This window comes from Equus caballus, chromosome 12, assembly GCF_041296265.1.
Source record: "Equus caballus isolate H_3958 breed thoroughbred chromosome 12, TB-T2T, whole genome shotgun sequence".
In the NCBI taxonomy this organism is placed as follows: domain Eukaryota; kingdom Metazoa; phylum Chordata; class Mammalia; order Perissodactyla; family Equidae; genus Equus; species Equus caballus.
Window position 1 is genome coordinate 1,284,804 of NC_091695.1, and position 20,141 is coordinate 1,304,944.

At 53.1% G+C, this 20,141-nt stretch overlaps 1 protein-coding gene across 8 annotated transcripts in view; it reads right to left on the reverse strand.

The window, feature by feature from the left end:
• Positions 1–5,353: 5,353 nt before the first annotated feature.
• ELF5 (E74 like ETS transcription factor 5) overlaps positions 5,354–20,141 on the reverse strand; it is a 42,682-nt gene continuing 27,894 nt past the window's right edge. For 5 of the 8 annotated variants that reach the window (XM_070229261.1, XM_014729342.3, XM_001492879.6 and 2 more), the window contains 5 exons: positions 18,564–18,797; positions 15,472–15,522; positions 8,366–8,434; positions 7,169–7,364; positions 5,354–6,736 (listed from right to left, as the gene is read on the reverse strand). In XM_070229261.1, coding sequence (XP_070085362.1) covers positions 6,640–6,736; positions 7,169–7,364; positions 8,366–8,434; positions 15,472–15,522; positions 18,564–18,797 — 647 coding nt within the window. In that variant the 3' untranslated portion in view covers positions 5,354–6,639. The remainder of the gene's footprint in view (positions 6,737–7,168; positions 7,365–8,365; positions 8,435–15,471; positions 15,523–18,563; positions 18,798–20,141) is intronic. The other 3 variants (XM_070229265.1, XM_070229260.1, XM_070229263.1) reach the window with 1 other exon arrangement.

The following is a 20,141-nucleotide window of genomic DNA, read 5'->3' on the forward strand; positions in this document are numbered from 1 at the left end:
GTAATTGTCAAAGATAAATATTGTTGAGGTCAACTTCCCCCAGTTGGGTTTTACTTCCTGGGAGGTACTATCTAATATATTCCTTCAAGGTGACATTAAGATATGTCCTAAGAGTTCCTGAGCCAAATTGGTAAGTAGGATAAAATTGGGGAGGCATGTTATAGTGGCTTTAGAACCAGACGCACCTAGATTCGCATCCAAGCTTTGCCACTTCCTACCTGTGGACATTTGAGCAAGTTGCTTCACCCCCTGAGTATTAGTTCCTTCCTCTCTATGGGACCAATAATTGTTCTTATCTCCCCAGGGTTGGGTGATGATTATTAAGTATATTTGACCTTGACCACCACATCTTTCCAGCTAAATGCCCCTAGGATCCTATCTTGGTCAGCTTTTGCTTGTAACAAACCACCTCAAAACTCAGTGGCTTAAAACAGTGATCGCATGTCACTCATGAGTCCAAGTTGGCTAAGGAGTGGCTGACCTAGTTTGGGCTCAGCTGGGGTGATTGGCTGGTGTGGCTCTGTGCCATGTCTCTCATCCTTCTGGGACCCATGGTGATGGCTAGCCCATAGTGAAGTGCAAGAATGCAAGAAAAGGAAACCTATTATTTTTCCTTTCTCAGGAAATTGGGATCGCAAGAGTGCTACCCCAATTGCACAGGTCTGTCCCAAGCCTTTGTTCATCATGCCCGCTAATATTTCATTGGCCAAAGCAAGTCACATGGCTAAGCCCAAAGTCCAAGGGTGAGGCAGTGTCCTCCACTGTGGAGGTGACTGTGTGTGTGTCTGACTAGATCAGAACGGTAATCTGATTTACCGTAGACTTCCCCTCCCATCAGTTCCTCAACATTTCTAGAACCTTCAGTTCATTGACCCTCCTCTTTTTCACTGGTCATCACCCTCTTCCTGTCCGTACTTCCCTTCTACTCTGTTCAGATTTTATGTAGTTGAAAATAATTACTCCAGAACCCGGCCTTGGTGAAGGACGCACTGCCTGCACCGGAAATGACACGGCTGGAGTGAAATACAACCCTCTGGCTGGGCTTTTAAAAATGTGACCCCAAACCTCAAGTGGGCCCTCAGCACTGCCTGGAAATCTGTCTTTCTTTTCTCCCTCCGTAAACTCTCCTCCTCGTCTCTCCCCTTCCCTCTCAGCTCCTTGTTTCACCCAGGATAGGATAACTTCGTTATCTTCTCTTCCGCCCAAACCCTCCAACTTGCCAGCATCAACATCTGTGTGCTCACTTTTCCTTCCTGTTGAGAGATGAGCTCTGCTCATACTGAAGGTCAGTCGCCCCCATGTGCGCTGACCCCACGGGCTCCTGCCTGCTCTGGGATTATCCCTGGCCCCTCTGCATCGCCAGTCCTTCCCTGTCTCTGCACCTTTCCTTTCAGCATGCAAACCTGCTGTTCCAAGTGTCCTCAACTCCTCTCTTCTCGTAAGCCTCTCTTGTTATTGCCCCCTTTATTGAAAAAGATCTTAAAGAGTTGCCTTTCCGTGCTATCCCCATGGTCTTCTGTGCTTTCTGGAACCTACTCCAATCAGGCCGTCCTTGCCAAGGTCACCAATGACTTTCACGCCACTAAAGTCCGACGGTACCATCCAGCAATCCCACATCTAGGAAAATATCAAGCAGAAGTGAAAGCAGGGACCCGAAGAGATGTGTGTCCCCCCATGTTCACAGCACTCTTCACAATGGCCAAGGGTGGAAACAACCGGTGTCCACTGACAGATGAATGGACAAACAAAACGTGGTCTACCCACACAATGGAGTATCATTTGGCCTTAAAAAGGAAGGAAGGGCCGGCCCCATGGCCAAGTGGTTAAGTTCGTGAGCTCTGCTTCAGTGGTCTGGGGTTTCGTGGGTTCAAATCCTGGGCGCTGACATGGCGTCGCTCATGAGGCCACGCTGAGGTGGTGTCCCACATGCCACAACCAGAGGCAATCACAACTAGGATATACAACTATGTACTGGGGGGCATTGGGGAGAAGAAGAAGGGAAGAAAAAAGAAGATTGGCAACAGATGTTAGCTTAGGGCCAATCTTTAAGGAAAAAAAAGTGAAAAATAAAGGAAGGAAATTCTGACATGTGCTGCAACATGGATGAACCTCGAAGACATTATGCTAAGTGGGGTTCGTCAGACACAGGAGGACAAATACGGTCTGATTCCATTTACATGAGGTGCCTAGAACAGGCAAATTTATAGACACAGAAAGCAGAATAGTGGCTGCCAGGGGCTGTGAAGGGGAAAATGGGGAATTATTATTTAATGGTTGCAAGAATTTCAGTTTGGGAAGATAAGAAAGTCCTGGAGATGGATGGTGGTGATGGTTGCACAAAAGCGTGAATGTATTTAATGCCACTGAACTGTAGAGTTAAAAATGGTTAAAATGCTGAATTTTGTGTTGTTTACCACACAGAAAAAACCCCAATGGTCCATCCTCATTCCTTTTCTGATGCGGCCTCTCAGGGGGGTGTGACACAGTTGATCACTGGCACTTTCTTTAAAAAAGAACAGCTTTTCTGAGATATAATTTACATACTATAGAACTCACCATTTAAAGTGTACGATTCAATTGTTTTTAGTATACGCACAGAATTGTGTAACTATCACCACAATCAATTTTAAAACATTTCTGTCACCCCCACAAAAACCTCTGTACCCATGAGCACCATTTCCACCAACTGAATCCTGCCCCAACTGTGAGCCATCGTGAATCTGCTCTCTGTGTGTAGGCGTGCCTGCTGTGCACACTCCGCTGGAGTGGAATGGCGCGCTGTGTTGTCAAGGTCCTCACACGTTGCAGTGTGTATCAGTCCTTCATTTCCTTTTATTGCCTAGTGACAGTCCATTGTATGAGTATGCTGTGTTTTATTTATCCATTCTTCAGTTGGTGGACATTTGGGTGGGTTCCACCTTTTGACTATTGTGAATATCGCCACTGTGAACACTTGTCTGTGTGTTTTTTACAGGCACATTTTCTTTTCTCACAGCCTCGCCTTCCTTCCCTCTGGCACATTCTGAAGTTCGGGTCTGGGTATTTTAAAGTCTGCTACTTGCTGTTCTGAAAGGAGGCCTTGGTCTGGGCTTGCAGGATCACCTTCAAATTCAATGTCAGAATTTTGGTTTAAAAACACATTGATTTTTTTCTTTCCCTGATAAACGGTCATTGCTCCACTTTGCAATCTCTGCTAAGGAAATGAGTTTTAAGAACTTCCTAACGCTTGCTTCTCGGAGAGGAAAGCAACAGGCAAGCTGCTTGGGCCATCTCTTTGTGTCTTAGTTCACAGTGTCACCAAAAGGCAAACGGCAGAGTTCCACTGAAATGATCTGAGAAGCCAAACTGAAGGCTTGCAAATCTTATCAGAGCTTTTAGAGACGTGGCCAGGCGGAGGAAGAGGAGGTGGCGGAAGGGGAGGTGGGGCAGGATCCCAGGGCCTCGAAAGCGTGAGAAGGGCTGGGTTGTCTTTAGTCTGCAAGTAGCAGGAAAGCTTCGGAGGGTTTACTCAGAGGGGTGACACAGTCTCAACGTTTCCAAAGAGCCTCATGGACGGCTAGTAGACGTGAACTTGAAAAGTCCTGCATACTTTTGAATTTTTGAGAATTTTAACAATCCCCTATTAGCATACCGAAAGTTTGCTATAGAAAGTTCCATTGTGCTCCTTTTTATGAAGCAGATGCTTATTCCCTCATTTCGCTATTTGATAAGGGAATTTGACGTCGTCTGTTTTTATTGTTCGTTGTTTTGCTTTGGTATCGTTTGTTTCAAGTGTGGTATTTTAAACAGTCCGTTGTATTTTCTGGTCTTGAATGAACTGTGTCATGCAGCTGTACACTAGAGTAACACTCACATTTCAGAGAGTGTGGCGGGTTGAGTGACGGCCCCACACCCTTAGGTTTCCACATCCTCATCTCTGGGCCCTGTGAAGGTGACCTTATTTGGAAAAAAAGTCTTTGCAGGTGTCATTAATTTAAGGATCTCGAGATGAAATCATCCTGGATTATCCAGTTGGGCCGTAAATCCAGTAAGTGTCCTCCTAAGAGACAGAAGGGAGCAGGAGGGGCAGGCCATGAAGATGGAGGTGCGGACCGGAATGCTACAGCCACAAGCTGGGAAACACCTGGAGCCCCCAGGGGCTGGAGGAGGCAGGAGGAGTTCTTCCCTGGAGCCCGTGGAGGGAGCGCGGCTCTGCCGACACCTCGACCTCAGACCTCCGGCCTCGGGAACTGTGAGAGAATGCGTTTCCGTCTTTTTGAGCCACCAAGCGTGGTGATTTGTCCTGGGCAGGCCTAGGAAACTCACACGAAGAAGACGCTGGTTTAACAGTTTTAAAAACGGAAAACTTCTTGAGTCGCAGAAGGATTTGTTTTTTCCTCTCTGACTTGCTTGCTGCCCCTGTGGAGTTGGAGGCAGTGTCTCTTAGTGGGTGCCGTGTCACTCCTCGGTCCCGTGCCCTCAGTCCCTGCTGTCCCCCTGAGCTTCCGGGCTCTGCTTCTCCTTCACGGCCAAGCTCTTTGCCTTCAAGCTGCCAGTTCCCCTCCTGCCAGGTCGTTTCCAATCTCCTGGACAATCTCTTCTTCCAGCCAGACTATGGGCTTGGATCCAGCCTGCTGACATGGTACTCACTGCTGCAGATGGCCAGCACAGGGGTCCAAGATCCAAAATATGCAAGCATTCTGAAAGTATGAAGAAAATGGCAGTGCAAGAACAAAGTGGACTGGGCGCTGACGACCCACATACCCGTGGTGACCAAATCTCTGCCCAGAGGGGCAGCTTCTGCTCACCTCCAGGCACTGAGAGACTGGTGTTACCAGATCTGGTTTCTTAAAAGAAGCTGGAAATCTGGGGTTTTCTGTATCTCTGATTTCTTTTTGTTTGGTGAGGAAGATTGTTCCTGAACAATCTTGTATGTGGGACTCTGCCACAGCATGGCCTAAGGAGTGGTGTGTAGGTCTGCACCCAGGATCCAAACCAGAGAACCCAGGCCGCCAAGGCAGAGCGCGTGAACTTGATCACTACGCCACCAGGCCAGCACCCTGATTTTTAAATAAGGCAACTAATTTAGAGTAAGAAACAAAACAAAACCTCAAAACAATAAGCACAATAAATGATTTTTTGTGTGTGCCCCAAAGAGAAACGTATCTGTGGGGCCCCGGGGGCCCATGCGCTCCATTCTGAGAGGGCACTGCTGTCTTACGCTGCAAAGGTGGTGGGTAGCATCACTCCATAGATTTCTTGCTTCTTTTGAGGCTCTTTAAAACTCCGCATCTCCTAAATGCTAGGAAATGGAAGGTCATCAAAGGATTTACAGGTTGTTAGCACTTGGCTGAATTTAACAATACAGAGACAGTTTAACACATTAAATATTTTATTCACATAGTTTACAAACTATATCTGCCTGGAAAACACATGAATCCAAAAATAGATTAGTTTACAGTAATTCACATTTTTAAAAACAAGTTACTTTTGGAGTTAGGCTCTCGGCACGGGGGTGCTCAGCCTGTGTGGCGGTTCAGCGCCTGTCTCACGGGGCTTCTTGCTCTGGGGAAGCGGACGTCCCAGGGGCAGTCCACTGACTCCAGGCCGCGCAAGGCTCCCTACCAGTGACGGATGGGAAATGTCCGTGCAGGCTTTACCCATGAGCTTTACTGGTGTAATTCACTGCCGCTATTTTTGTCAAGGAAATATGTGTTTTAGAGCTTGAGTACACATCAGGTAGGAAGACAAAACAAAAGAGACTCATAATTTAATTGGCCTTTACAGAGTTGTCAGGACATTTCCAGTTCTTCAAAGGTTTCATATCTTGACCACAGAAAGAATCAATAAATTACGATTTTATTGTGCTGACGGCTTGAGTCATAGAAACTTTGGTGATTTGGAAAGTGAGGGGAGTGTCTGTCGACTAACTCTGCATACCTGAGGTCCCCCCACCAGTAGGAGAAGATGGGGATGACCTCAGCAAGAGTTAGTAGTGTGCCTAATTTCAAGTGTGTTACTCTAGAAGGATGGCGGTGGGAGTTTTGCTGAGCGGCCAAAAACAGGTTCCGGTGAAGAAATTTACTATTAACCGATGCTAAATCCAGCTATGTCCCACCTTGAGGGCTTGTCTCTTTTACTAATTAAGAGACTTTTCTATGGAATTTAACCTTAATTTGAAATCTACAGTTGTCTTACTCATGTCTCACCCCCTCCCACTCTATGAATTACAAACTATCACTTTTTCTTCCTTTGTGAGCTGCCGAAGTTAAATATGTGAAAACTTTCGAGCCTTTGGGACGGGAGCAGCGGATGAGTCTCCGAGGGCAGACCTGGAGCCTTCTTCTCTGGGCAGCACCAGTGGCACCGGCTGCTGTGGGTCTGCAGCTCTTATTAGGGAAGTAACGTTTGCTCAAGGAACCACAAAAGGTCATGCCCTCCTCCCTCAGGTGGAAGAAAAAGAACTTCTGAAGGGTTGCTGCCACCGCCCCAAGCAGATAACAGCAACTCTGGATCCAAATGTAAGCTGAGATGTGGGGAAATTTTATCAGCATGTATTACAGGTTTAAAAAAAAAACAACAAAGACTTTCAAATGTCTATTGCAATTTGATTGTTTTAAAGGACAGAAATCCATAAAACGAGCTTGATGACGGAGCAGATCATAGCTTGTCCTCCTGCCACCCGTGTGCATTCTTTCCAAACTTGTACACTAACCTCCGGTCGACCCGCTCCAGAATCCCCGTTTTGTAGTAGTACCTGTGAAGGATAGCAGAAGAGAAAGGGGGAGGGTTTGCACCCTGGGAAAACAGCAGAGTACAAACCCTCTCCTCATTCCTCTCAGGTGACAAGGCTGGTCTCTGGTTACCCTGGTATTTTCACACCCCGATACCAACTTACACTGCAGCCTTTCCCAGACAGCTTGGAGACGGCACCTCACCACAGTCAGTTCAAAGCGTGTTCTGTGTGTGTGTGTGTGACGTGGCCTGGGTTCGGAGCGATCCCGGGGACACCGCCAAGAATGGAAAGGGCGGCGTGTCAATTTACAAGCCATAATCCCCTCTGTGACTAAGAACCAGCATGTTGTCTAATAACCTTTCCATTATCGAGTGAAAAGCTGCAAAGATAGGTCAGTTTCTACCGCTGGCCCTTTTGTGCGACTCCACCTGAAGGGTCCACGCTGCAACTCACCGCAGGGCTCTGCTCAGCTTTTCGTACGTCATTCTGTCGTTTTTCTTCCTCTGTCCCCACATCTTTGCCAGGGCTTCTGATTTAACGACCCGAAAAATACCTTGCTCCCTATCTTCCCATTCGAGAATGCCACAGTTTTCTTCAGGAGATAGAAGCAGGTCTCGCACAAATTCCCATAGATGAGAACTTTGGAGGCCTTTGGAGAAGGAAAAAAATTATTTAATTTCTTTTTTTTTTAATTTTAAGAGGAGAGTTGCACAACTTCTTATGAATCCCTGAGAATTACTGCTTTAAAGGGTTATTTCCCAGAGTTATGACCAGGTGCTCCCCTTGGAACCTTACCGAGCTGTGAAATGTGTGTTTCTAGTAAAGCGAGTACATAACACAGATACAGAGACGCCAAATTTCCCCTGACTAACACCACCGTGGCTCACGGAGCTTCCTCGCTCTCAGGAGCTATGGACTAATTCTCACGGAATTAACGAAATGAGTGTCAAATGACCTTCTCCTTCTTTCAGGCAGGCAGCAGGGGTTGTGCTCGGAGCCCACAGCCACAACTGTCAGGGCGGGGGGAGCAACCCTACAGTTACGTTTTTCATGAAAAGCTGGCATTTCTCTTGTTCCATTCTATGGTGTTAAGACTAGTTCTGAAGTCCAACAGCCTGGGTTTGGGTCCTCAATTCTCCTCTTGCTAGCTCTGTAACCGTTATCTATGGAGTCAAATGGGTTACTAAGAGTGCCCCCTCACAGCAGGGGTTAGGGGATTCTGACTCAGTACTCATCACGTGCTTAGAGCCTTGCTTGGCAGGCGTGGTTCTGCCCCGGTTGGACCTGTCTCAGTGCCGGGAAAGGCTAACAGAGTAGCCGTCTTGTGAGGTGTCTGCACAATAGTTCCTGAGCTCTTCAGCGAGCAGGACCCCCAGTAGACTAGGAGAAACAGACTCTTATTCAGAAAGTCAGCATGGTGAGAAAATGCCTTCACTGCCTCACTTTAGCTCTTACAAGACCATTTCCAAGTAAAAAGAAATACATCGCATTTTGATTACGCTTATAAAAGCAATCATCAGTTTCTCTACTACATTCTTTGGGAAACAACGAGTCCACTCAAACATTCAGTTTTGAAGCTTATGAGAGTAGACTCCTTTGTCTCATGAACCTTTCAGGAAATTAGGAATGACAGTGGTGTCTCCCGCTTACTTGCTCGACTGTGGCTGGGACAGTCCTGACCTTTGATGCCACTTGTTTTCAAGCAGTTGGAATCAGCACCTGAAACAGAATGAGTTACAGCAGTAGAAAGGAATCGAGAGGCCACATTCTGACCTCTGATCACACCAAAGTGAGCAAATGTTAACTGAACCCCTTTTTGGTAGAATTCCCGGGCTGGGTGCCTGGGGTAGTTATAGGCGCCGGGCAAGTCCGCCTAAGACTGGGGTTTGCCTTTAAGGAGTGTTTGTGTTCAACGCTCTGCCGGCTTCTGGGCTCTGTGCTGGGAAGACAAGAGTGCACAGACAGACTGGGTCCTGCTCCCGCGGGATCTGAGGACTCACGGGCAAGGTGAAACACAACGGAAACAAACAAACGGCCCAGCGTTGTGTGACGAAGGAAGCAAGCCGTGAGACAGAGGACGAAGGCGGAGAAAGCCCCTCGTAGGCCGGGTGGCCGGGAAGCCTCATGAAGAGCAGGCTTAGCTGAGACAATGGCGAGGGGCCGGTGCGGGGTGGGACGGAGCATCTCAGAGGGAAGGAGCAGGCCGTGCGAGGGGCCAGCACCCATGGCGTGCCCAGGGCGGAGAGCACGCGGGGAAGCAGGTGGCCTGGGGCCTTCCTGCGGGCTGCGCAGGACTCGGGATTTCCCTCAAAGCATACAGCGAAGACTTGGGAGTTTGACAAGATCCACATTTTAAAAAGATCCCCCTGGCTAGTGTGTGGAGAACAGACTGGACGGGGCACAAGGAAAAGCCAAGAGATGGGAGCTTACGAAGAGCAGAAAGCCGGCGCGGCTCAGGCCCTGCGGGTGAGAAGGCGCCAGCACCAGCACCACCGCGGGGGGCGATGCTCCGGGAGGCGGTGCCGACCCGCCCGCCCTCCAGCCCCGGCCTCGCCCACGCTGGCTCCCTCAAACTCGAACTCGGCAGTCGGGTGGGCTGCACGCGCTCCCCTTCGCCCGGGGCTCTGCTCTTGCAGACCTTGGGGTCCCGCCCTCCTCTCGGTCTTTGCTGTCACCTTCCCGGCGAGCCCTTCTCTGACTGCCTGCGTTGGGGTCGCACACACTCACCCCGACCAGCTTTCCACATCTACTTCCCTTATTTTATTTTGTGCTGTACCACTGATCGCCATCGAACATGCTCTGTCATGTATTTATTTGTTTAGCTCACCGTCTGTCTAATCCCCTGAGGGCAGGGACGTGTGTATCCCCCGGCACCTGGCACAGTGCCTGACACAGGAGGTGCTCAGGGAGTACTCTGGAGTGCCTGGGGTGCAGTACGCGCTGCACCACTAAGCAGCCCGACTACAGTCTGGGTCTGTATTCTCTCTGCTGAGTGAAAGACAAGCACATGCCGCGGGGAGGAACGGCGTCCTGTGTGCACTCCGCTGCCCAGGGTGGCCTCTCTCAGTGCCATTGGGTCCGGTCACGCCCTGCTTAACATCCATCCCACAGTGGTTCCCTGTGGTCTGCAGGATGTAGGCTGCCATGTTAGGCCCGCCTTTCACAAACTGACCCCCGCCCCCCAGCCCTCCAGCCTCATCTCGTACTGCTCCCAGTTTTTCTCTTCTCTTAGGTCAGACAATCCCAGTGGGCCGAGGCTTCTCCTGCCTCAGTGCCTTTGCGCAGCTTCCCCACTTCCACCCAGCTGACTCTCCTTCTCACAAAACCTCTTCAGGAAGGCTTCTCTGAACTGGCCCTCTGGGTTAGGTCCCTCTCTGTCCTGTGGACCTGTGTGCTCCTGGTTCCTCCATCTCGTCTCTTTCACTAGCTGATATTTATGGAGCACTTACTGAGTACTTGTTAAGGGCTTCACAGACAGCACCTCATTTAATCTCTGCAATGACCCCGTGTGGTCTTACTGCTATTTCCACTTTATTGAGGAGGAAATTGAAGCCGAGAGTTTCCGAATTTATCCAGAGTGGTGGAGCCAGGACTCGGGCCCCAGGGCAGTTCCATTCCAAAGCTAACATTCACAGCCACTGCTTTGTCATTACCGCGCCTCGCCTCCGCAGCAGGCATTCCTGGGTGCCTGAGGAATAATTAGCTAAGTTTGTTGAGCGGTTGCTATTGCTGTGCGCTCACTCAGTGTCACCCGCCCTTGTGATGTTCATTGGTGCTGTCCCCATTCTACTGACCGGGAGACGGAGGCATGGAGAGGTTGGGCAGCCCACTGCGGGTCATTTGCTCCCTCATTCGCAAGTGCTGAGCTGCAGTGTGCCCACTGTGCCAGGCACGGGGGTACAGCATGTACGAGTCTAATCTCTCCTCCCGGGGGGCCTTGCAGCCAGGTGGGCAGGGACAGCCAACGAACACGCAAATACGGGCCATTTCAGTGGGTGGTGAATGCGACGGGGAATAATGAAGCAGGGTGGGAGGAGAGGAGGCGACGCGAAGGGGCGAGCAAAGCTGCAGTTTCAGCCAGAGACAGCAGAGAAGGCTGTCTGACCAGGAGCTATGCAGAGCAGGAGAGGAGCGAGCCTGGGGGCGCTTGGGGGGCGTGCGCCAGGTCAAGCGTCAGGCCCGCGGTGGAGCTGAAATCGAGTCCAAACATGCTGACGGCCGAGCCTCGGCTCTGACGCCCACAGGGCATCGCTCCCTGGGCTGGTCACCAGAGTGAGCGCACACCTCACGCTCAGGCCCCCAGGCCTCTTCTCCACCCTCATACGTCACAGTCTGCAATTGCTCAGATGTGAAAGAACAGGCCCACCACACAGGCCGGTGCCCGCAAACCACAGACGAAGCCCAGGGGAAATCGGCTGAATCCGGAGGCACCGCCAGGTGGAGGGAGGGGAAGGCAGGAGGGCCGGGCTGACAGCTGACCCACCAGGGCCAAGAAAGAGCTCTGCCCCCGTCTGATGGAACGCCATGCCGCCCGGCGTCTCCTGCCATGCAGACTGGTCACTGTTCTCACGTAGTCTTTCAGGAAGAGAGAAGACAAATGGAGCGGCCAAGAGAAACAGAGGGGAATTGTTAAGTGATGGATAGACAACAAGCTTTCACTGAAATGCCAAAATGGCAAGAAGACGGAGGAAAAAGTCACCCTTCTAATTGTTATGATTTCTTCCACATGCTTCAGTGAAGCCGTTTGGCTTGAGAGGATGGACACAGGAGAGGTGGGCGTGAGGCGGTTATGGGGACACTGGGACCTCCTCCTTGGGGGTCTTGCCGGAGATGATCCTGTTTTGTCTGTTCTTGTTCTCAGGGGTGGCTTTGCAGGTCCTCACGGGTCGACTGGACTGGAGGCCCTAGCCTGGCTGGTGGGGACTCTCCCTGTCTCAACTGTCCCCATCTCGAATGTGTCCCTGATGTGGGCTGGGGGGTGCACGGTCCTGGCTCTCTGCTGCCTGTGGGCTTTGGAAAGTTTGGTTGCCTTGAAACTGGAGACAGTTTAAATGTGGCCAAAAGGTATATTCTCAGCCGTTGATTGAAATCACGGTCAACTGTCCTCCAGAAGCTGACATGGGGCTGGAGTGGCAGAGTTCCCCAGACAAGCTTATCATGTCCCCACCACACTCAGGGTGCCACAGAGCCTGCACCCCACACCCGGAGGGCGTGGAAAAGCTCAGCCTCAGCGGCAGCGGGAGCCCGACAGCGAACGCAGGCCCGCAGCAGGCTTTGTTCACCGGCATCTCTGCGGTGGAGGTGGGGGAGGAGAGCGGGGAGAGAAGAGACAAGTGCAGAGGGGCCGGGGCCTCACCCGGGCCAGCGCTGACGGTTTCCTAGCTTATTGGGCCTGGGCCCTTCAGCAGGTGCTAAGGCGAAAATCATCCTGCGCTCTGAATTGCTGTGGAATTGGGCCCAGACCCAGAGGAGTCCTGGGCCTCAGGGCTCCGCTGAGTGGGCAGCAGACTGAAGACAAGGGTATGGGGGTGTGTGCATCTGTGTGTGTGCGTGTGTGCGTGCAGTGAATGGCACCCCATCTAAGAGCACAGACTTGGAGAGAACGAGTTAGAACCTCTGCTCTGCGTCTACTCGCAAGTTAGCACTCCTCCGGTTTCCTCGGAGGCAGACAAGGGTCACAGGACTAGCGAGCGAGCTGCCCCGAGGAGTAAAGGAGTGACCGTGTGCAGGATACACGGCGGGCACCGCGCCTGTCAGAGAGCAAGCGTTTCGCCACGGCAATGAGAGCCACTAATCCTCGCCGGAGACCGACCGAACATCGCTTAAAGCCCCGGGATGCCACTTTGTCCCAGGGGGCCAGGCTTGGGCCCAGGCATGGCACATGTCCTTTCCGGGTCGGGGGGTGTCCGAGACCGTGACACATCACCTGAGCCCCAGGCACCGTGACCGTAGGCCCTGCACCTTCCTAGAACAGGCCAGTTGTAGAACCCCCAGCCTGTCGTCTTCCCACCTGCCCTCGCACCTATCAAATATGCATTAGGGGTTCTGTTTTGGGAAAGGGTGGTCGTCAGGGCTGTGGGGGAGCCAGAGACGGGCCTCGGGGCCCAGCGGGAAGGCCGCGGGGTCCTGGCTGTGGCAGGGGAGGCTGTCCGGCGGCAGAGCCTGTGGCGCTGGTTTTCAGGAGCTCTCACCGGACTCCTCAAGCCTGAGTTCAGTCTGGAAAGCGTGCCTCTTGGGGCAGGCCGGGCAGGGCCCACGCCGGGCAGAGCCTGGGGCAGCGCGAGCCATGGAGGGCTGTTCCATGAACCTGTGCTCCAGGGACGCCAGCTCGGAGCCCTTGCCTTGCCCCCTCGACCTCCAGAAACTTCTCTCCACCCCGTGCCGTCTCCTGCTTCCGGCCGCCATCCTCCTCGCTTGGACTGCAGATTCCTGGCTGGGCTCCTTTCTGAGACACGCAGCCCAGGGATCTTCTTGCAGGGTAGCGGGAGCCATCGTCGCCATGCCTCAGTGCCTCCCAGCCTGCTCAGAATGAACTCCAAACCCCACTGCCCACAAAGCTGCCCCTGACCTGCCCCTGCCTTGCTCGGGGACTTGGCTCCCACCCCTCCCTGCGCTGATCCTGCTGATGCTCTACCAACGTGCTGTCCAAGAGAACTTTCCGTGAGGATGGAAATCTGAGCAGTCCAGTATGGTAGCTACCAGTTCCTTATGACTATTGAGCACTTGAAACGTGGCTAGTGTGGCTGAGGAGGTGAATTTTAACTTTAATTTTAATTAAATTTAATAGGCATATGTGGCTAGTGGCTACTTTATTGAACCACCTAGTGCTAAACCTTCCAGCCTTTTGTTCCTGCCACTGGGCCTTTGCACTTGCCATTCATTCCCTGTAACCTTTTCTTCCTTCTTTTCCTGGCTAACTTCTGCTCATCCTTTAGGCCTAATTTAAATATCTCTTCCTTCAGGAAGTCTTCCCTGGTCCCTAATTTAACGCGATCTTTCCTCCGTTACACACAAAGCACCTTGCACTTTTCCTCTGTAATATCATCATGATTATCAGTTACATATTTATTATTGGGATTATTTGTTTAATGTCTCTCTCCTTCCCTTGTTCCAGGAGGGCAAGACCTAAGTTGTGCTTATCACTGCAGCCACAGTGCCTAGCTCTGGGCCTGGCACAAAGTAGGTGTTAATAAATGTTTGTTGAATGAATGCACGAATGAAAAAGGAAAGAAAGAAATGGATGAGGGGAGAAAGGGGTTAAGAGCTCTGGATTTCGACACGCTAGGGTGATCTGTCACCTTCTAACCTTGTCCCCTTTAACCTCTAAGCTTCAGTTGCCACCCCTTTAAAAAGGCTTCGGTACTAGGACTCGTCTTAAAGGGTACTGGAAAGATTACCTGAGACAACGTCTATCGAGATTCCAGCATGGGGTGTGGCTCATAGCGAGCCCTCCGCGCATGCTGGCTGCCATGATGATGATGATGATGATAGCATTGACTCTAACTGGGGCTGCTTCTATTGGGGCTGGTTCCATTTTCAGGTAACTTACGGGACACTCTCTTCCTGGCCCATCATCGTCTGTGCTGGGAGGAAGGCGGGCTGGCAAAAAGATGCCCATTTATAGGTGGAGACCCTGACCCTGAGGAAGGGTAGTCAGGTCAGACTCACCGCTGCTTCGAGAGCAGAGCAAGCGCCCGCCCTGGGCTCAGGCCTTTGGAGACAGACCCCGTCATGCCCCTGGGCCTCGGTGGGCTCGTTTCTTCCAGGGGCTTTGCCTGGAGCGGGCCTGGGGTGGAAGCTGGGCTTTGCAGCCCTGCTGCTGCAGATGGACGAGAGGGGATTCGACCGAGCGGGAAGCTCTGCGGGAGCTTCGGCCCCGGGAGGAGGAGACGCTCTGGCCCGCGCCTGGTGGGAGCCCTCGGGGAAGACATCACTGCTCTGGAGGGCAGCCGGGGCCCCGCGGGCTCGCCTGCTTCAGCGGGCGGTGCGTGGACCTGGCTGTTCCTGCGCCACGCTCTGAACAAAACCCTTCCTTAACCGAGTCACTGAGGCCTCAGGTGATTGTTTGGGACTTTAAGGAGGGAAAAAGAAATCATAAGAAACCGGCCCTCTGTGTTTGTCATCGGCTCGCACTCTCAGAGGCCTTTGGAGTGACTGTGAGCCCTGGCCTCTCTCTGCAGGGGAAAGAGCTGAGGTCCACGGAGCACGGGGCCCGCCAGGACCCACATGTTCTCCTGGGCCCCCCAGTAACCAATGGCAATCATCGTCATCCTCATCTCTAAAAAATACAAGCTCCAAGAGTCCCTTTCCTAAACCTTCTCCATCTGCAAAAGTGGAAGAGGGAAGGTTAATTTCCAGAATCAATAGGCCGTTTGAGACCCTCCATCGCCCGTAACTCTGACTGCACCTGCTGTGTGAGCTCAGATTCCCTGTAGGCTCTATCAACCACAAGGCCTCTAAGGGTTAGTAACAGCGATTATTATTGCCACCGGATACCGGTCTCTGGAGCCCCCATGCTGCTGGCACATGCCAGGCACTTCCTGTGTACGGCTTCTTGAACTCACGACACCCATTTTATAGGCAGAGAAACTGACGCCACGGACCCCAGCCCCATGTTCTGTCCACCACGTTCCTCCTGCTGTCTTCTCTAGTCTGTGGTTGTTTCAGGTCATTCACCCTTCCGTATAGTCCTAAACAACGGTCAAGCCCAACAGCGGCCTTGGCGCGGCCTGGGGTGGCTTGAACTCGGTACTTACAGTCTCTGATGGCGGCCTTGGTCTCTTCAGTGTCGTTAAAAAAGGAGTAACCTGGGAAAGAAAGAGAAATCCACAAACCGTACATGCCATCCTGGTGTCCCTGGCCAGGCCGGGGCGGAGGTGCTGGGAGAAGGGGAGGGACTCTCCCCTCGGCGGGGCAGTTTTGTTTCAGAAGGAGCTTGGAGACCACCTGGCTCTTATGGGACCCCCGTGAAGCCAACCCTGGGAGGTGACAATCTCCTGGTTTCTAAGTGCCACCCAGAGAGAGCTCCAGGGCCAGGCATTCCAGCAGCCTCTAGAATTTTCCAAGCAGGCACTGGGGAGTGAGTCCCAGCACGGGACCAGGAGGCCTGGGCTCTGAGCCGGGCTGTGCCGCTGACCTGTGCGGCCTTGCCCGGTCACTCAGTATTCGGGCTCGTGTTGCTCACCGAGCTGCCCTTTGGCTCGAAGAGTCTGTGATCTCTGACCTGGCCTCTGATCCCTTGGAGATCTGAACACCTGTCATGAGCTGGTCAAAGGGGAAAAGGGGCACAGGGGGCCACAAGAAGTGCGAAACCCGAGTGAGGGGTCCATGAGGATTGGGGCAGCCGTGTGGGCCTTGGTCAGCTCCTCTGAAGAATGGGGAGAGTTAGGGGTTGGGATCGTGTTTTCTGTAGCAGCACAGGTCACAAGACACCTGCTTTCTAGCTCGGTGTCCACTGCGAGCCCTGATTTCATTCACTAAGGAGACTGAGACAGGGCACATTGGTGACAGTTTACTCCTAGTGTTATTTTCCAAGTGGTTCTGGGCAGACACGGCCCCTCAGTTCACTCTGCCCAAAGGGCCACCCGAGAACAGGATGGGGGCTGCCAAAGGGGCCCACTTCTCACCTACGCTGTGGAAGCCAGCTGCCGCCTCCACCCTTCCCGGACACCTCGCCTTCCAGTGGCCAGCATCCCAAGTTTCTGGGCCCTGGAATCCTGCTGAACTATCTCCTGAGCCAGCCAGCACGCCGGGCCCTGGAGCCCCAGCTCCTCTCCCGGCCCAGACTGACTTGTTCTGTCCTCGCCTGCAGAGCCCTGATCTATGGAGTAATGAAAGGCCTAACTAGGTAATAACCGGTTTGCCACATAATTCATCGTCCACATGAGAAGCTCCTGAGAACGGACGACAGTGCTAAGAGCAACTATTCCAGGATAACAATGGTGAAATCATTCCAGGTGGAAACAGTGTGTCCCGGGCACACTGGGACACTGTCACTTGGTCACACTGCCTGTATCTCCACACACGAGCCACACTCCCACGTCAGGAAGAGTTAAGGAGGAGTCAGAGTGGGGCGGGCGGTGGAGCACACGGTTCACTGCCCAGCGCGGTGGCTGCCCTGGCCTGTCGGTGCCCGACACTCCTCCACTGGAGGTGGCTTCCGGGCTCCAGGGGTTCCTCGGAAGAAGAGGCAACCTGTGGCCTGCTTTGAAACAGCTCGTTTTTAGCGTATTCGTCCGGACAGCCCCTGAGGCAACAGGACCAGGGACACAGATTTTGGGGGAACAAGTGCCAGGGAGGGAAGGGAGGTGCTGTCAGGGGCTGCGGGGCCTGCACGCAAACTTGACTCACTTGACGTCTGGCTACTGCTGGCAACGCCAAGCTGCATCCTCTTCCCGGATGGAACACCTCCCTCTCCGTGGCCCTGGGATTCTTGGGCAAGGCTCCTCCCTCGGGAGGGCTCTGAATGGAGCCTGAGCCCCTCCCGAGCCCCTGTGACTTGCTCAGACTTGCCCCTTTTCAGGGAGGGCCCACTCTAAGCATAGGTCACTGTCCCTGGCTGTAATTAAGCAGACGCTGGACAACAATGGACAGCAGGTCTGTTTGTCCCTTCCTTGCCTCTGGTGGGCCGTGGCTCCCATGGCAGAAGCTGAACAGTGCCCCCCCCCCCCCCCCGACCATCCTCAGCTTTCCTGCCCTCAGGCACTCGTGATGGGGGGGATCAAGGGGAGGAACAGAGTCCTAGAGCCGGAAACTCATCTACGGTGTTCTGCCCAAACAGGAATCCCTGCCACAGCATCCCCACCAATCAGAGGGCTCTTAGACTGCTTGATTATCTCCAGTGATGGGGAGCTTCCTACCTTAGGTACCTTCTGAAGCTGCCTTTCCAGAAGAAGGTAGTAACTATTAGAAAGGCCTTTCTTAAAATGGAGCTGAGATATCTTTCCTTTATTTTTAAAATTTCTGCCTCTTGGTTACATTCATGATGACAAAAATGCTGCCATTTACTGCATTTGTGCCCTCATAGGCTGTGCAGGTAATATTCCACTGGACCCTTCAAGAAGCCTGTGGAGATGTGGATCATTATCCCACCGCACAGACGAGGCAGTGGAGGTTCAGCCCTTGCCAGAAGTCTTCTGGCTCCGAAGACGTGGAGCCCGTGTTAGAACGCAGCTATTTCTGATTTCAAAGCCCCTGCTTTGCCCTGACTTTCCACCGTCGACCCTGTGTCTGTGTGACCTGAAGTTACTTAACTGCTCGGGACCTTAGTTCCTGTATCTGTGACGAGGGGATACAGAACTCCAGGTCCTCAAAAGCCTGTCCCTCGGCACTCTCCTCCCGCCCCGTGCGGACCTCCACTCAGGCTCCTGGCGCCACCTCGCGGCCGCTCGGTCCTTGCGCACCCAGAGAGCGGCAGGAGGAAGTGCCAAGCCGCTGGCCTCCTCCGGAAACGCGGAGGGAGAGGCTCCGGGCGGTCTCCTCTCCTCCTGCTTGTGGAGCGTCAAGCACACCGCTCTTTTGTCCACCTTTTATGGCTGCAAATCTTTATGAACATAATGCATTATCTCGCTGTGTCAGCCTGGGTCCTGGGCGAGCCCTGAATGTGGCTTTAGCTTTTCTTTTCTTTTGAAAAATGGACCAAACTCGCTTCCTTGTAACTTGCTCCCTTTTACCTACAGTCTCCAATTCTGGCAAACTCGAGCTTCCCGGTGTGAGGGGTTTGGTGAACAGGGGACTGTGGTTAACAGAGAACTCCGGCTGACCACCCTGCTGTGTGAGTCCCAGGGTGGGGAAGGGCCTCGCGAGGTCCCTTGGTCCCACCCCGGGCCCCGGCCCCCTGGACACCGACCTTGCGCGCGGATGTTCTGGAGGATAAAGTACAGGTACTCCCCGCAGACGCCGGCCGCCTCTCTGAACTCCTCCTGTGTCATGCTGCACAGCTGCAGGCCGCTGACGTTGAAGTGGCAGAAGGAGATGCCGCTGGCGTCCAGCCTGTACTGCTCGCAGCAGAACTGGAGCCACTCCCAGACGTGGCGCTTCGTCCAGTACTCGGGGTGCACCGACGTCCAGTAGGGGTCACCGGCTACACCAGAGGAGAGAGAAGTGAGGGACAACGGCCCAGGAGAGCCTCCGGAAGAAGCCCGAAGAAGGCTCTGCTTGTGTGACCATCCCCACCGCTGGTCCACCGAGCAGAAAGGGCCTGCTGCCCTGGGGGGGTCCTGCTGGGGCCCCCCTCACCTTCCACTGCACAGCAAACCTGAGGGACTGGATCCCACGGGGGACTTCGGGGCAGGACAGGGAACGCGCTCTCGCCCGTCACCGCCCGGGAGCACCCACGCCCGGTTCTGGCGCTCGGAGGAGGGGAGCCCGTGGGGAGGGGAGAGCAGGGCCTTTCAGGCATCAAGAGGACAGGCTTTGGAGGCTGCAAGCCTGGCTCACACCCTCGCGCTGCGGCTTTCCACTTGGCAGGGTCCACAGTCATGGAAGCCTCAGTTTCCTCATCTGTACAATGGGTGTAGTATGTCCAGCTCACGGGGCCATTATGCAGTTTGGGTTAGCTACTGTCTATAGGCCGTGTGGTGCCTAGAAAATCATCAGTCAATTCAGGAGTTGTTAAATGCCTGCTGCGTGTCGGGCACCACCGGCCGCCAACTCAACTCCTTCTGCCCTGTGGACAGCTGCCAGCACTAGCCGTTGGTCTGTGCGCCGTCTTGGCCGTCTCATGCTGAGGCCCTTGAGGTGGTGAGACATTGCCCAGAGGCTGGCAGACCGTGGATCACCACAGTGGGCTCTCCTGAAGGAAGGGGGTGCGGGGGAGTTGGTTGTATTGTTGTTTTCGTGGTTTCGGTGGTGTTTTGAAGAATTTCTATCCTGAGACCAGCACCCCTTCACCCACACAGAGGTGGGTGCCTTCTGGTCTGGGGGGCTGGCCATACCTGGCCCAGGGTAGAGATTTGGGGCTCAAGGGCTCGGTCCCAATGCCAGGAGAAACAGGAAAGGTGGTGACAGGGTACAGAAGAGGTGAGGTACCAGGTACGTGGTCAGGCTCTGTGACATAAATCATTCTTGCACCTGACATGGTACTCATTCATTCATTCAATGTCAGCCCCAGTTCCTCACTGCTAAGGTGGGGACAACGACAGCACCCCTATCATAGAGTTGTTCTGCAGATTCAATGAGTTCATACATGTAAAAGTACTTAGAACACAGCCTGGAAAATTTTAATGCTATTAGGAAGGTTGTCCTTCAATACCTAGTGTATGTGAAGCAACAAATTTGCACTAAGGATTCATGGTGAAGGAGAGGTTTGGTCCCTGTCCCTCAGGAGATCACAAACGAGGAACCTGAGGGTCACGGAGGACTTGCCCAGGATCCCACAGCCAGTGTGTGGCAGAGCTGGGATTAGAACCCCACTCTGAACTTGAAA